This window comes from Mytilus trossulus, chromosome 11, assembly GCF_036588685.1.
Source record: "Mytilus trossulus isolate FHL-02 chromosome 11, PNRI_Mtr1.1.1.hap1, whole genome shotgun sequence".
NCBI classification, from domain to species: Eukaryota; Metazoa; Mollusca; class Bivalvia; order Mytilida; family Mytilidae; genus Mytilus; species Mytilus trossulus.
Genome location: NC_086383.1, coordinates 11,340,501 through 11,356,674, shown reverse-complemented (window position 1 = coordinate 11,356,674; position 16,174 = coordinate 11,340,501). Strand labels below are relative to the sequence as shown.

Sequence of the window (16,174 nt, the reverse complement as noted above, 5' to 3'; positions counted from 1 at the left end):
AATAAACATACATGATAAAACCGAAGTGGTAACTAACAACATAATTAAAACGGATACATTACATAAAACAACATAAACCAGCACATGGAAATACACAGCCGAGTTCGCCAAAGCCATCAACGCAGTGACATCACATTTGAATTTCTAAAATATTTCCCCAAAATAAGATAGAATTAGGATTATTTTGAATACTTGAAAATTACAATACTAATTAATATCAAATTGTATAAGTAATTAGATAATGAATTGTATTATCTAGCTATGCCGGTGTTTCTTCTGAATCAAACTGTAAACCAAATATTTCGTATAGATTTCGTTGATTCAAACTCAAATCTTATAAATGAACTGGATAATTACTTATCTTAACTATAACACACGAACACAACAGAAAAAAAAGATATACAATATCTTACAATAACTTGCAATCACATAAGTTTATTTCATTACAGGTGCAGCATTGAACGATGCTTACTTTCTTTTTAGTGACACTGTGTATTTCAGGTGTCATATGTGTACCTCGGAACTATTCAGAACATTCACAAATAGGTATGATATTGTATTCATTGATTCCTCCAATTTTGATGCAATTTGTTCTTTATAGATTTTTTTCACGAGAACAGCCAAAAAATAGGTAAATAAATGATGAAAATTGGGAAAATCATCAAGTGGGTAGTTTCAAAGGGCCATAGAAAAACAAGGAGTGCACCACCATATGATTTTTTTTCTTCACCAATATTTTGTTACAGTCATATAAACACTAAAATGAGGTTAAGAAAAATATGTTAATTCCAGGAAGGTTTGGCTCCTCACAAGTGTAGAACGTCCGTAAACAAAAGAAAATGATAATGTATAAAAAAGGAAAAAGTGGGTAGTTACCCATACTGATCGAATAAAAAAAGTCGTGACAAAATCAGGTCACTATACGGTCTTCAAAAAATATACAACGGTAATAAAATCTGAAAATCCTTCTTAGAAAAATCAAAATATGATAAAGGTACGATTACTAAAAACACGAAATTGACATTTTTACAACCAAAGTTCAGGTTTGCAAAGATATTGCTCAAAACGATCAACCAACAACCCTTCACACAAAGACATTTTACCCACATTATCTTGACAAACACATTTTTTAACAAATAATTATAGCTGCTGAAACTGTTGCTTGATTCTATTAATGACAAATCTAAAAATACATTTTTGGTGTCAGATTATTTGCTAAATTTTAAAATGCTTGATTCAGACTTAAACTATGTGAAGCAAAAAAAAATATTAAAAAAAATGACTTTTTCCTTTTTTAAATTAAAGTGACCAAACAAAATTGCTCGGTTATATCTTTTCCTATATTTAATCCCTGAATTTATGCGCTGAAGTCCACAACAATATGCTTTATGTATGTTGTTTTCGAACTTTTCTTTTAATGCTTATCTGATGCAATACTCTTGTGGTTCAAGATTTAAAGACGAGATGCGTATTATTTTAGCATTTATCATGTATATAGTTAAATAAGATAATATTATTTTTAACAGCTCGCATTGCTGGAGGTTCAAACAGTGGTCGACTTGAAGTTTATCATAATAGACTATGGGGAACGGTTTGCGATGATCATTTTGATTTAAATGATGCGCACGCGGCATGTAGAATGATCGGATTCAGGTATGTATAAATTGACAAGTTTTTCATTCATATAAATATATAAAGATATAGTATAACTGTCATAGAAACAACTATCCTAAGACACCTATGATAAGGAAAGGCATATTAAGATTATTGTACGTCATTAGAAAACACAAAAAAAAACATACCCTATAGTAGGGAACATTGCATGTTTAAACTAAATGTGAATCAATTCTAAGAAAAAACCGGCTGTTCGATTTCAGTATAAACCCATTCGATAAATTGAATGTTCAAAGTGTCTAGTACCAAATATTGAACGTATTTTCAATGAAAATCAAATCTATAATTGTGTCGTGAAATACATTTTAGTTGTCTTTGTCAATGATTTTTTTTCTTTTTATATATCTGGATATCTATCGTGTCTACTGGATATCATGAATATTCATGTTTTTACTCTAACAGTATAACAAAGCATCAATATTTCCATTAAGTTATTCAGTAGTTTTTATTTATTTGACTGTGAACGTTCCTGATATATTGAAAATTCTGCAATGTCCCACGCATTCATACAAATTTGAAAGTTTTATTTTCATTTTATATTGTAAACGTTGTCATATAAGGATCAAAATATATTGCAGCGTCCTTAATATGTATCGATTATCAGCACTAGTAACCCGAATTTAGCTTGAACGGACAAAAACGTGTTAACGCTATTTAAATGAGATTAATTGTTATTTGATAAAGATTGACAAAAATTAAAAAATATTTTTAATTCATTTCAATTCATTTCAATTCATTTTAACGCCAATCCAATAGATTTCTTTGCGGTGAATCAATTGAAATCAAGTTGCTGGTAATGTACGTCAAACTATTAGGCCACGCCCCCGTTAAACTATTTCAAACAGGCATCAATTCGTTTTAAACATTGTTGAGACCCGAGCTTTGTACAGGTAAATCACTCAAGCTTGACAAACTTTATTTATTTATCGTGTTTTTTTCATCAAATTTTATCGAATTCAGTTAAATGTGTGTATTCTTAGTAAAGTCGCATGCTTCACAATTGTTAACAAATGAATGAACAATAGATGTGACATTTAAGAAATTTAAATAAAAACATTAAAATATTGATGCACGGTTTAAGAAATGTGAATCTGTTGAAAATAAAATAGTAAACTTGCAAACTTTCAATCCATTTGTTCTCATCGAGGTCCGCGTTCATGTTTCAATGCGATACGTAACATAAAAGTCTAATATGTTACATATGTATAGACTCTACGATGTCCGAGTTCTGTCCGAAATAAATAATTGATTATAGCACTTATAAGACATAATGTTGGAATATTTGTCTTTTGTTGAAGTCGACACGTCTCCCTTTAGATGGTTTTCGGTTATTTCCGTAGTTCGGTTGCTGTCTCATTGGCGTATATCTTACATCTCCTTTTTTTTCGTGCATCACTTATAATTATTTATCATGTGCACTGATGGCTGAAAAAAATCTGATCATATACCTCGATAGCACTGCCTGTCACGTTTCTTTTGCATCACATAAAGCGGTTTGATTTGGATTTGAATGGGTTTTACTAAACGTCTAGTGGCAAATATTTCACCCATAATGCAGCCATTATGTCAGTGGCACATCTGACGAAAATTCAAACCAGAGATTACAAATTGCGTTTTTTTTTCTGAAGTTTATTAACGAATGATATGCTGCCTTATACTCTAATATCAGTTACCCATTCGTGAACGTAATGGACGTATGATGAATGAAGTTCCATGTTTTATCTTTTATATAAAATTTAAAAGGTTAAACCGGGTTGAATTATTACATTTACAAAAAAAAACATCATTTTATTTTTAAAAAAAATTCAACAACAATATAATTATATTTTAAAACTTTAATTGACAGTTTATATTGACCATTATATACATATAAAGACCGATGTCGATAACTCCATTTATCTTTTGTATCGTTATATTTTTAGCACGAAATAAATACAGGAGTTAATCATATCATAGAAAAAATATCAAACAACTGATAAAATCTAATGGTTTATATTTCAGTTTCGAATCAGATTTTTTTAGGCACCAGTGTTACTACTCATTTTGATAAACAGTGAGACGCTTACTTGCAATTCGGAATTGACGAAATAACGTAGCGAAATGACCGTACTTATAGATTATGCTTTTGTTTTCCATCTTAATTATATTGTCATTTTAGGGACCGTTATAGCTTGCTGTTCAATGAGGACCAAAGCTCCGTGCTGAGCCGTACTTTTGACCTCTAATTAAATTATACCATGTGACTTGACGGAGAGTTGTTTCATTGGCACACATACCACATCTTCTTATTTATATTAAACGGCAGCAGTTTATTACATTTTCATTTAGATAAAAAAAAAAATATAAAAATTCAGTGAACCAAATGAATTTGTAGCATATTGTTACATTCAAAAGTATTTAATTTTGGTTAATAGTATACATTATTTTTATTGCATTGGTCCACAAATAATGCCCAGTGTCAAATATTACACATCGATGACCACTTAGATTAGTTACTTTAATTAAACTCATTTCCTTGCCTGGTAGTACACGCTTGTATTTTGTAATATTAAATATTAATGAATCACAGTTTAAGGAGAATTCTTCGTCATTTGCAAAATAGATAAAAAAAAAAAAAAAGTATGAAAATTTGCTTACGACTGAATTCAGGCCGAGAGAAATATGTTTAGTTTTATTTCAGATTACGATTGAATTCAGACCGAGAGAAATATGTTTTGTTTTATTTCAGATTATTTAGTACATATACAAAAATATTCTTAATCTTTTACAATTTACAAATAAAATTTGATAGTGCTTTTTATGCACATGGTAGATGAAACCTGTATGATCTAATTTTTTCAGAGGTCTGTGAAATATTGAAAATAGTACTTTCCGGAAAACACAATTCGCTATATAAAATGCTTGTAAAATTCCGTTACATGTGGTACGCTCAAATTTAAATACCTTCACATAAGAAAGTGAAAAAAACAGTTTTTGAAATTCACCTAAAAAAGATTAAACGAATAGTTTAACTTATTTTTCAAATATCGAATACACAAATAAATCTCTAATTTATCCACGCTTGAAATTTGTTTTTACTGACAGGTGTCTGCTGGTATTCGATTGGACATCAGTATCAATGTAGGCGTAACAGCCTATAATATTTATCCAATCAGCTGTCTAGTATGCGATGACATACGGTCCACTTAGTTCAGTTTTCCTTGTAATGAATTATAAATTGATTGCAATAAAAAATTATTCAATACACTATAAAGCAAACAATGTCTAGCCCAAAAATGACTTACACGACGCTATACTTTACATATTATACTTAATAATTATTTACAAATTCAGACAGCGTAAAAAATAAAATAATAACATTAATAATAATTACTATTTAACGGTAGAGCTCTAACCAGAGTGCATGTATATCAGCTTACAGAACTTGAACACCAAAAAAATCAGTTATAAATAAAAATACGGATAAAAAATTTGTTAAGCTATCTTAATCACAAACAAGCTTCTGTCCTAGTTTATTAGAAATCCAGGATAGTTAAGAAAGTAATTAAAGTTTCAAACACTTTACACACAGAGTAATGTTTTGTGGTTTGTAGATCATAGCTATTGCAACAAAAGTCGGAAGGCTCAACAAAAATGTAATAAACTAATATACTTTGCGAAATATGTTTATATCTTCTATTATATCAGTATATGTGTTGGTTAAAATAAAATCTCTATACATTTTTTACTATTTCAAAATATCTTTATGAAACATTTCTACAGAACTTAAAAAAGTGAACTTACGGAACAAGCAAACGAAATTAAAAGAAACAAAAATAAGAAGAAAATACACTCTTACATAGAAGTAAAAACTATAACAGTTAGAAAAGCAAAATAGATATGGCAGTAATAACTATACCATAAAAAAACAAGAACAACATGAAATAACAAAATATATACATTCTTAATAAGTATACTAGTGTATTCAAAACGGGTCAAGGTTGAACGAACATGAATTTCTATATATTACTGTCAACTGAGTGTGGCGCGTGTCGATAAAATATAAAATATCTTTCTAAATGTGATTATAAAATTTGAAATTGTTTATTTTTAAAACGTTGACTTATATATGCAATGTCTTTTATGTCAATTGAATCATTCTATCAGGTCCTTAGGTGCAATTTTTTGTTCTTAGTGCACTAAGGGGGACTTTTGCGGTATTTTAACGGACACCCCAAAAAAGAATTAAAGGACAAAACGTTATAATGTGGATTTTTTTTCGGAAAATGTTTCTTTTGTCTAATATTTGAGAACAGATCTATTCTTTTTCAATTCAATACATTTTAGGTAAACACTTAGAGTTACAAATACACGACCCTACATTTTTGATAGAAAAAAATGCATTTTCAATATCGTATAATCTTTTTAACTATATTAAATTTGCGGTTTTGTGATATGTACATGTAGTTTGAACAACGTCGTCAATAGTGTTTGAAAGAAGCTATAAAAACATGATTTAGAACCTTATACACCACATACGGAGGTACATGTATGATACCATTACGAGTGAACGTAACAATGATATCACTGTGAAATAGCCATTGTAATTGCCACGTTATTTTATGGATCGTTCATTTTATTACCTTTAGATTATCAACAAGTGCCATCGAACTAAATCTTTATAGACCGTATATTTAACGCATACATACGCTAATTTTACAGTTTAGAGGTAGAAGACGAAGAAGAATTATTTATAAAAGTGCAATCTGAACAAACAAATAAATACATATTTATATTAAATATTTTTTTTATTCAAATGAAAGATAGGATAAGCGCATTTACAAACAAATGTACTAAGAGACTAAGACATATACTCAATGCTACACTTAAATTTAGGTCATACATATGTATTGTTTAAATCTATGAGGATCTTGACGGGGTCCTTCATTTCTGTTTTTATTATAGTTTTATCACTCTCACTTCACGGCCTAAGAGCAGTTTCAGAAGCTTAGTTCAAACGGAGACATGGTTCCCTGATGCGGCCTAAAGAGGATAACGAAATTAACTATATAAATAATCTTACATATAAAATATTTGTATTTTGCGTTATTGATCGTTCCTGATGAAGTAAAATCCAGAAACGTGAATTAGACGTATGAAATCTATTAGATGTTGTTGTCACTCTTTTATTAGTTTTACGTTTACAAATTTCAATTCCTTTTTTTTTTAAATAATATCAACGAATGATTAATTTTGATGTTTCATAATTAAAAATAATATACTTTTTTATTTTAGCATTTATAATACAATGTTACAGTATCATCCACATGAAACTCCTAATATCATTTTGACACACTAAACGGATCTTGACCCGATCTGACATTTTTAAACGTTACTTTTTATGATTGGTCCAGATTTTTCCAAAACAGTCTTAACAGACTTGATTTAACGCTAGAGTATATTAAAAGGCGTAAGAGAATGCCGACTAATAGCCAGTCAAGATCGTTTAACTAAACCTACCCGGTGTTATCGCAAACTAAAATGTATCTCATATATACAGGATACATGTTCATTTATTACAAGATTTTTTGTACGTCAAGGTGCATGATAGCACGATAATATACGAATCGCAACAACGCTTCAATATGCTCGTCCACTATATGCTCTTCCACAATTTACGCCTGTTTTGCTCCAGCGACCGGTATTACAATTTAACTCAGTTTAAAAGCTCATTGATCTGTTACTTCATTTACAATTTTGAGCAAGACTTTACTGTTTATTATTTTTATTATTTAACAAAACATTGTTTTTCATTTCAAGTAATTTCATATATTAATATACAGCTAGTGAAAATTTGTTGTCTACCGAAAATATAAGATTTAAATTATATACGCAATGAATAATTTCTGTGAAGTTACTATTATTTCCGTTACATATCTAATTTACGAGTACAATATAGTAAAACAGAAAAACAGAAACGATAAATATTCAGGAATACCTAAAGTCTCGTAAGCAATTGCAAGGTACCACACGTTACTTAGATTCCACGAGTTTTCTTAGCACTTAACAATTTTTAAAACGAATATGTGAGATAAAGATCTACAGCATTTTGGCAAATTCAAATTATGTTATACATTCTACTATTTTATTTTCAACAGATTCACATTTCTTAAACCGTGCATCAATATTTCAATGTTTTTATCTAAATTTCTTTAATGTCACATGTATTGTGCATTCATTTGTTAAAAATTGTGAAGCATGTGACTTAACTGAGAATACACGCATATAACTAAATTCGATAAAATTTGATGAAAAAAAAAAGATAAATAAATCAAGTTTGTCTTGCTTGAGTGATTTACCTGTACAAAGCTTGGGTCTCAACGATGTTTAAAACGAATTGATGCCAGTTTGAAATAGTTTAACGGGGGCGTGGCCTAATAGTTTGACGTACATTACCAGCAACTTGATTTCAATTGATTCACCGCAAAGAAATCTATTTGACTGGCGTTAAAATGAATTGAAATGAATTGAAATGAATTAAAAATAATTTTTAATTTTTGTCAATCTTTATCAAATAACAATTAATCTCATTTAAATAGCGTTAACACGTTTTTGTCCGTTCAAGCTAAATTCGGGTTACTAGTGCAGGTTTTATGCATAAATATATAGGACTCGAATCTATGGCAGATTTCCAATCTATGGTAAGTATGACGTTCCAAACGCCAAACAAATCAAATATATGGCAGATTTTTGTTTTCTCCAAATCTATGGCAGATTTTGGAAATACGTTATTTTCTGGGAAAAAGAGTAGAATATAACGTCGCAATAAAAATGACATCATGTAAATCATTGTTGACTCTCTTGAACATTTCCGAAGTCCCGTGTTTACATTACTCAGGAAATCAGTTTCCCTTTTCCCTGTTGAACAATTTGCCGATGGTTGTAAGGAAGATGTAATATTTTGTCCATAGGAGGGACAATAATAATGTGATGTACCTTCCGAATCCCGTAATGTTTTTATTAGTGGATATTTTTGGAAAGGAGTTGTAGTGAATATTTTAGATTCTACGGCTGTCAAAGTATTTAACAGTGAGAAAATAAAATTACATGATACTACCTTGAATTAAATTGTCACCAGTTAAAACAGATTGATTAACGCTAAAACCACTATTATTTGAAAAGTCAAACTGTTTAATTTTTCTTTCGTATATAATTGTTTTTTTGTTTGTTAATCCTATTTTTCTACACAGCGTTAAAATACAGGTACCTAAATATAACAATAATTTTAAAGTAAAGAAATACTACTAAATATTATAGGTACATTTCCAGTACTTCAGATTTGTAGTACAAATTTAGTACCTAGGCAAAAGTAGCTGTGAAGTTGTTTTAATAAATGGATCCTCAATGCTTTTCAACTTTGTATTTGTTTGGGTTATAACTATTTTGATATGAGCGTCACTTATGAGTCTAATGAAGACGAAACGCATACTAAATTATAGTCCTGGTACCTTTGAAAACTATTAAACAGGTACATTATACCATGCACCGATATTAAGAAATGCTTTTCTTTCTGGAAAGGTCAGTTCAATTCTGATTTCTATATTATGGTACATCACTTCTACACTTTTTTTATATAGTTTTGGTTGACTGACTGTTATGGAATTTTTATTTTACAAATGTTTATAGCCATACTCCCGTTGCCCTACATTAACTTATTTAAGACAAGTCATTCATTGTTTATGTACTACCTAGTTCTATATATGCAGAAAATCTGCAATAGATATGGAAACAACAAAAATCCGCCATAGATAAGACATTACAAAATTTGCCATAGATAAGGGTTTTAAAAAATCTGCCATAGATTTGGGATGGCATTACGTCATATTTACCATAGATTAAGAATCTGTCATAGATCTGGAACTCACCATAGATTTGGTTCCTACAAATATATTATATTTATCATCTGCAAGTCAAATATGAGGCTTTTAGTCGAGTGAACACAACGAGTTCAAAAAGGCTCTATATTGTGTCGAGCAATTGATATTTTACCATACAAATATGCAGCAAATACGATAATAGATACATTGAGTTTTAATTGCGCTTTTTAATTTTGCTTGTGTTTTCTGTGTTTAACAAGCAATCTTTTGTCACGATACTTAACGGTTCTACTGATCAGATTATACGAATAAATAAGTTTAAACATATTTAGTTATAGTGGATTGGGAAACAAGTTTTGCAACTTAAATTTATCCCTTTCCACATTGCGGGTGCGAGTGCTGCCTTGTAGTTGCATTAGCCTACTCTTTTTCGAAATATATAAGGGTGTCTTTAACGTGCAAAATATATGGCTGTCTCTTAACACGGGTCAGCCATTTATCATTCGCTTCCGATTGGCTATCATCGTTTCCTTAAGACAATACTCGCAAATGATGTCAAGGAAGAGCTGAAAATTGAGTTTCTGAAATTTTCATCCCAAACGGGAATCGAACCAGGAACCTTTGTGTTAGTAGTCCGATGCACTAACCACAACACCGCGGCCCTCTTAATATACGAAGAGTATATCATTTGTTATACGATATTCCTGGGCTGGTATTTCCTTTTATGATTTTCTTGCTCACAAGGAAGCAAAGACTTTAACATGATGAAGTTGAAATCATCCTTTCGAAAATTTGACGGACGACATTGGTTAACCAGTATCACAGATGCTAGTTGATATAATGTCGTAACTAGAATCTTGTCTCCTTTTCACGAATGTGACCTACCAAATAAGTCGGGGTTTGTCAAAACATAAACAACATGACGGATGCAACATGAGGAGCAATATCTGCTTATCCTTCCGGAGCACCTAATATAACCCCAAGCTTTTGATGGGGTTTGTGTTGCTTATATTTCAGTTTTCTGTGTCGTGTCTTGTGTACTTCTATTTGTCTGTTTGTCTTTTTCTTTTTAGCTATGGCATTGTTGGTTATTTTCGGTGTACACGTTTTACTGTCCCTCTGGTATCTTTCGTCCCCCTGAAAATAAATCTCACTTCATTACGAATGTATGTTATACTAGATATTTTTAAATACATTTTGTCAAATGCATTAAACCATACAATATTTGTTTTAGTTCCGCAGAAAGTTTTTATACAGCTGGCTACGGTATTGGCCAAATATGGCTTGATGATATTGCTTGCTATGGACATGAACACTCATTGACAGACTGCATACATCCAGCATGGGGTCAACATAATTGTGGTCATGTGGAAGACGTGGGAATTAATTGTGTGGAAGGTAGCATAAACATCTTTGAACTAATGGCTAATTCTGTATTGTATATTTTATATCTTGTTTCCATCTTATTTATCTATGACAAAAAGACATCATTTGTAATCATGTTTGAAATAATTCCATATATACCGAATTATTCAACTTCTCTTCTTTCCAGCGGTACACAATTCGAAAGAATTTCAATTCATGTCGAATATTTATGTTGAACTCTTATTTATATAGATAATATATTTTTATTTTTTATTTGACATGACTTCGAGATAAAAGTAATTATAAACTATCCAAAAAAAACATTTATACATGTGTTTCTTATGTACTTATCCTAATATTTTGAATCTTATTTCAATAACAGCTCGTATTGATGGTGGTTCAAACAGTGGTCGACTGGAAATTAATTATAATGGAATATGGGGAACCGTATGTGATGACACTTTTGACTTAAATGATGCTGATGTAGCATGCAGGATGATCGGATTCAGGTATATATTGATTCATTCTGCATTGAATACCAAATTTTGGCTTTCTGCTGTTTTCTGATCTTTAGTCGGGCTATTGTTTTTAAATTCTCTGTTTCGATTCTCTACATTTCTGTTATATAGTCTGTCACGTATTGTGCACATCGCACTCGGGCTTCATTAAATAGCGAGTTTCATTTGTTGTAATTGCTTCGTGTTTGTAGTGTCTTTTGCGACTAAAATCATAGGTCTGGAGTAGTTCTCAGATATCACGAAACATGTTGAACTCCTATGCATTTCTGGCCTGCCAAAAGTCAGGAAAAAATAGCCTTTGTTACGTCAGTGTGGTTTTCTTTATAGTATTATTCGTGGACAAGCTGTTATCTGCCTCTTGTGTGTTTTTTTACCTGCCATAAAAACCATTGGCGATCATTCAAAGACCAAGTATATTTCTTAATGATATATAGAAAATTGACAGGCTTTTTATATCGCAGAATAGCTGTACCTTATAAAAAGTTGTAAATAACTTTGGTTGAACATGTTAGAAACTTGTACATCAAAACAAATATAAAAGATTCAAAGATCTTCTTATGAATATCACATGATAGCTATACAATCACAGATTTTTTAAACAATCAAATTTGACATATGGCAATAGTCGAAATATCATGTTGAGGTCGACACTGCTCTATATGTATATAATTTAGAAATATTCAAATGCCTTCTTTACATCTACTTTTGCATAGGTACTACTTCTTCACTAAAAATATGTAGTGCTGGAAATTTACTTTTAATTTTCAGTACTATTTTGTTACTTTACAATTATTGTAAAATTTAGGTACCTGTATTTTACAGTACCTAATTTGTACTTGAAAATTAGGTACTACATATTTTGGTTACTACCGTTACAATTTCAGCATTATGAAAGTTTTGCTATTTCAAATGTCTTAAAATTATGATTTTCAAACATGGAATATTGTATTACTTCTGTGTCGAAATATTTAGTACAAATCAAGTACTGTCAAATGCAAGAACCTAAACATGATTATAATTTTTAAGTAAAGAAATAGTACTAAATATTAAAAGTAAATTTCCAGTACTACATATTCCTAGTACAGAAATAGTAGCTGTGTACTATAAAATATTTGTTTTAGTTCAGCAGAAAGTTACTTTACATCTGGAGGTGGAAGTGGTCAAATATGGCTTGATGATATGGCTTGCTATGGACATGAAATATCATTGACAGAATGCGTCCATAAGGCCTGGGGACAACATAATTGTGGTCATGGAGAAGACGTAGGAATTAATTGTGTTGAAGGTACCTTTTTCCTTTTACTTTTGAACTCAAAAACTAGTACTGAGTTATAAATACCTCGATGTTTCATATACATTTTTGAGTGGAAATTTAATTTTTATAAAACAGGACAAATTTCGTAGTCAATTTAAAGTATGAAAAAATTTGAAAACAACACGTTAGATAATTGCATGCGTCCGAAGCGCTTTTCTTATCAGGAACGCTAAAAGCCAAACACTTAAAATCCATAGATGTATAAGTACCGAAACCGTTGAAGAGCTATATGTCAAAAATACCTAAAATAAATAGCCAAATTCCTATAAGGTCAACTTTGCCTGTAGGAGTTGAAAACTTAGTTTCCTCATATTTTCAAAATTTAATAGCGGACAATTCGCGAAAAGTTTGTTAAACCGTGTCAGTACCGAAGTACTGACTACTGAGATGATGATACCCTCGAGGACAGATAGTACAAGTGTAGACAAAATATTATCGAATTGGCATCTACATACAATGAAGGTATTTTATTCAAGATCTTTTAATTCAGTTTCATTGTTGGCAAAAAATATAAAGAATAGTCCACAAATGTGATGTCGACGATTTTTCTCACAACCAATTGATCTTAAGGAAGCTCGCGGCCCCAGGTGACTTTTCAAATGTAGATATTATTGATAAAGCTCCAAATTATCTCCCTTTGGTGCAAAAATGCATTTTTATTTTGGCCTTTAAATTGCTATATCTTTTTTAACTCATCGGTGACCTTTATTTCATATTGGGTTTTTTCGATAGGCTGTACATTTACTAATTTAAAATGATTGTAAAATATAAGCGATTTTTGTTATTTAGTTCTTTTTTTATTTCGATATTACCGCTATTTCTCCTTTTAGTTCAACAGAAAAAAGGACATTAACAAAAATGTATGCTTCTTTCGAAGGCAGATTGTGAGCGTAAATGAACAGTGACCCCATTGTTTTATTTCAATTTTCTATTTCATATCTTAATAGCTCGCTTTGTTGGGGAATCAAACAGTGGTCGACTTGAAATTTATCATAATGGACTATGGGGGACGATTTGCGATGACACTTTTGATATTAATGATGCACATGTAGCATGCAGGATGATCGGATTCAGGTATTTAGAAGTTCGCTTTCATTTCCTTCATAGTATATTAGCCAATGAGTCTGATATCCACTTAACAACACTTTAATAAAATGTAATAAATATAGCTGTCAGATCTTTGTGCTGCTTTCAAATTACATTAAATTAAAAAATACATAAACCGCAGATACAGCGCTGGCCGAGCTTGGCTTTACTGTTTTTTTTTTGTTTTTAGATTCATTATCGTAAGAATATAGTTGATACTCAAATATTATGTCTTTGGTCACTATTGATAACTCTTTAGCTATTAAAAGTCGCACCAATCAGGTTCAACAACATACATGCCATTAATGATATTAATACCACTTAGACGATTTTGATGCTGGTAAATTGTTAGTTTTTCACTTTTTGCTAAATATAGTTAACATATCACCATCATCATCATCATCATCATGTGTACATTAAATTTATTACTACTCTAAGTCTATTGCAAGAATGGGTTCCGTATTATCAGCCTGGGTACTGGAGTATCTTTATTTGTATTTCGTTTCAGTTACAAAAAAGTTTCTTTGAAATTGTTTTTCAGTTCTGCAGAAAGCTTTTATACAGCTGGCGGAGGAAGTGGACAAATTTGGCTTGATGATATTGAATGCTATGGACATGAGTATTCTTTAACGACCTGTACTCATGCGGCATGGGGTGAACATAATTGTGGTCACGACGAGGACGTCGGTGTTAATTGTGTAGAAGGTACTGTTTCACTAAACATACTGGCCTCATTAAGGTCTACAATGTTCTATGGTTCAGCATTAACGCATTCGTTTAAATAAGTTTGTCAGAGAAGTTGACGAAGTTGAATGCGATTTTTAAACAAATTTCTATCTTACACTGCTAGAGTCCTATAAAATGCTGATTATTAATTTTATTTGTTGGAATATCACATGATAGCTATACAATCACAGATTTTTTAAACAATCAAATTTGACATTATTCGTGGACAAGCTGTTATCTGCCTCTTGTGTGTTTTTTTACCTGCCATAAAAACCATTGGCGATCATTCAAAGACCAAGTATATTTCTTAATGATATATAGAAAATTGACAGGCTTTTTATATCGCAGAATAGCTGTACCTTATAAAAAGTTGTAAATAACTTTGGTTGAACATGTTAGAAACTTGTACATCAAAACAAATATAAAAGATTCAAAGATCTTCTTATGAATATCACATGATAGCTATACAATCACAGATTTTTTAAACAATCAAATTTGACATATGGCAATAGTCGAAATATCATGTTGAGGTCGACACTGCTCTATATGTATATAATTTAGAAATATTCAAATGCCTTCTTTACATCTACTTTTGCATAGGTACTACTTCTTCACTAAAAATATGTAGTGCTGGAAATTTACTTTTAATTTTCAGTACTATTTTGTTACTTTACAATTATTGTAAAATTTAGGTACCTGTATTTTACAGTACCTAATTTGTACTTGAAAATTAGGTACTACATATTTTGGTTACTACCGTTACAATTTCAGCATTATGAAAGTTTTGCTATTTCAAATGTCTTAAAATTATGATTTTCAAACATGGAATATTGTATTACTTCTGTGTCGAAATATTTAGTACAAATCAAGTACTGTCAAATGCAAGAACCTAAACATGATTATAATTTTTAAGTAAAGAAATAGTACTAAATATTAAAAGTAAATTTCCAGTACTACATATTCCTAGTACAGAAATAGTAGCTGTGTACTATAAAATATTTGTTTTAGTTCAGCAGAAAGTTACTTTACATCTGGAGGTGGAAGTGGTCAAATATGGCTTGATGATATGGCTTGCTATGGACATGAAATATCATTGACAGAATGCGTCCATAAGGCCTGGGGACAACATAATTGTGGTCATGGAGAAGACGTAGGAATTAATTGTGTTGAAGGTACCTTTTTCCTTTTACTTTTGAACTCAAAAACTAGTACTGAGTTATAAATACCTTGATGTTTCATATACATTTTTGAGTGGAAATTTAATTTTTATAAAACAGGACAAATTTCGTAGTCAATTTAAAGTATGAAAAAATTTGAAAACAACACGTTAGATAATTGCATGCGTCCGAAGCGCTTTTCTTATCAGGAACGCTAAAAGCCAAACACTTAAAATCCATAGATGTATAAGTACCGAAACCGTTGAAGAGCTATATGTCAAAAATACCTAAAATAAATAGCCAAATTCCTATAAGGTCAACTTTGCCTGTAGGAGTTGAAAACTTAGTTTCCTCATATTTTCAAAATTTAATAGCGGACAATTCGCGAAAAGTTTGTTAAACCGTGTCAGTACCGAAGTACTGACTACTGAGATGATGATACCCTCGAGGACAGATAGTACAAGTGTAGACAAAATA

At 30.8% G+C, this 16,174-nt stretch overlaps 1 protein-coding gene across 1 annotated transcript in view; it reads left to right on the top strand.

Moving 5' to 3' along the window:
* The window catches only part of LOC134689718 (scavenger receptor cysteine-rich type 1 protein M130-like), a 43,509-nt gene that overhangs the window by 10,163 nt on the left and 17,172 nt on the right, over nt 1–16,174 (top strand). Inside the window, exons 2-8 of the mRNA XM_063549685.1 lie at nt 1,527–1,653; nt 10,765–10,928; nt 11,278–11,404; nt 12,535–12,698; nt 13,676–13,802; nt 14,356–14,553; nt 15,549–15,712. Of these exons, the coding sequence (XP_063405755.1) occupies nt 1,527–1,653; nt 10,765–10,928; nt 11,278–11,404; nt 12,535–12,698; nt 13,676–13,802; nt 14,356–14,553; nt 15,549–15,712 (1,071 nt within the window). The remainder of the gene's footprint in view (nt 1–1,526; nt 1,654–10,764; nt 10,929–11,277; nt 11,405–12,534; nt 12,699–13,675; nt 13,803–14,355; nt 14,554–15,548; nt 15,713–16,174) is intronic.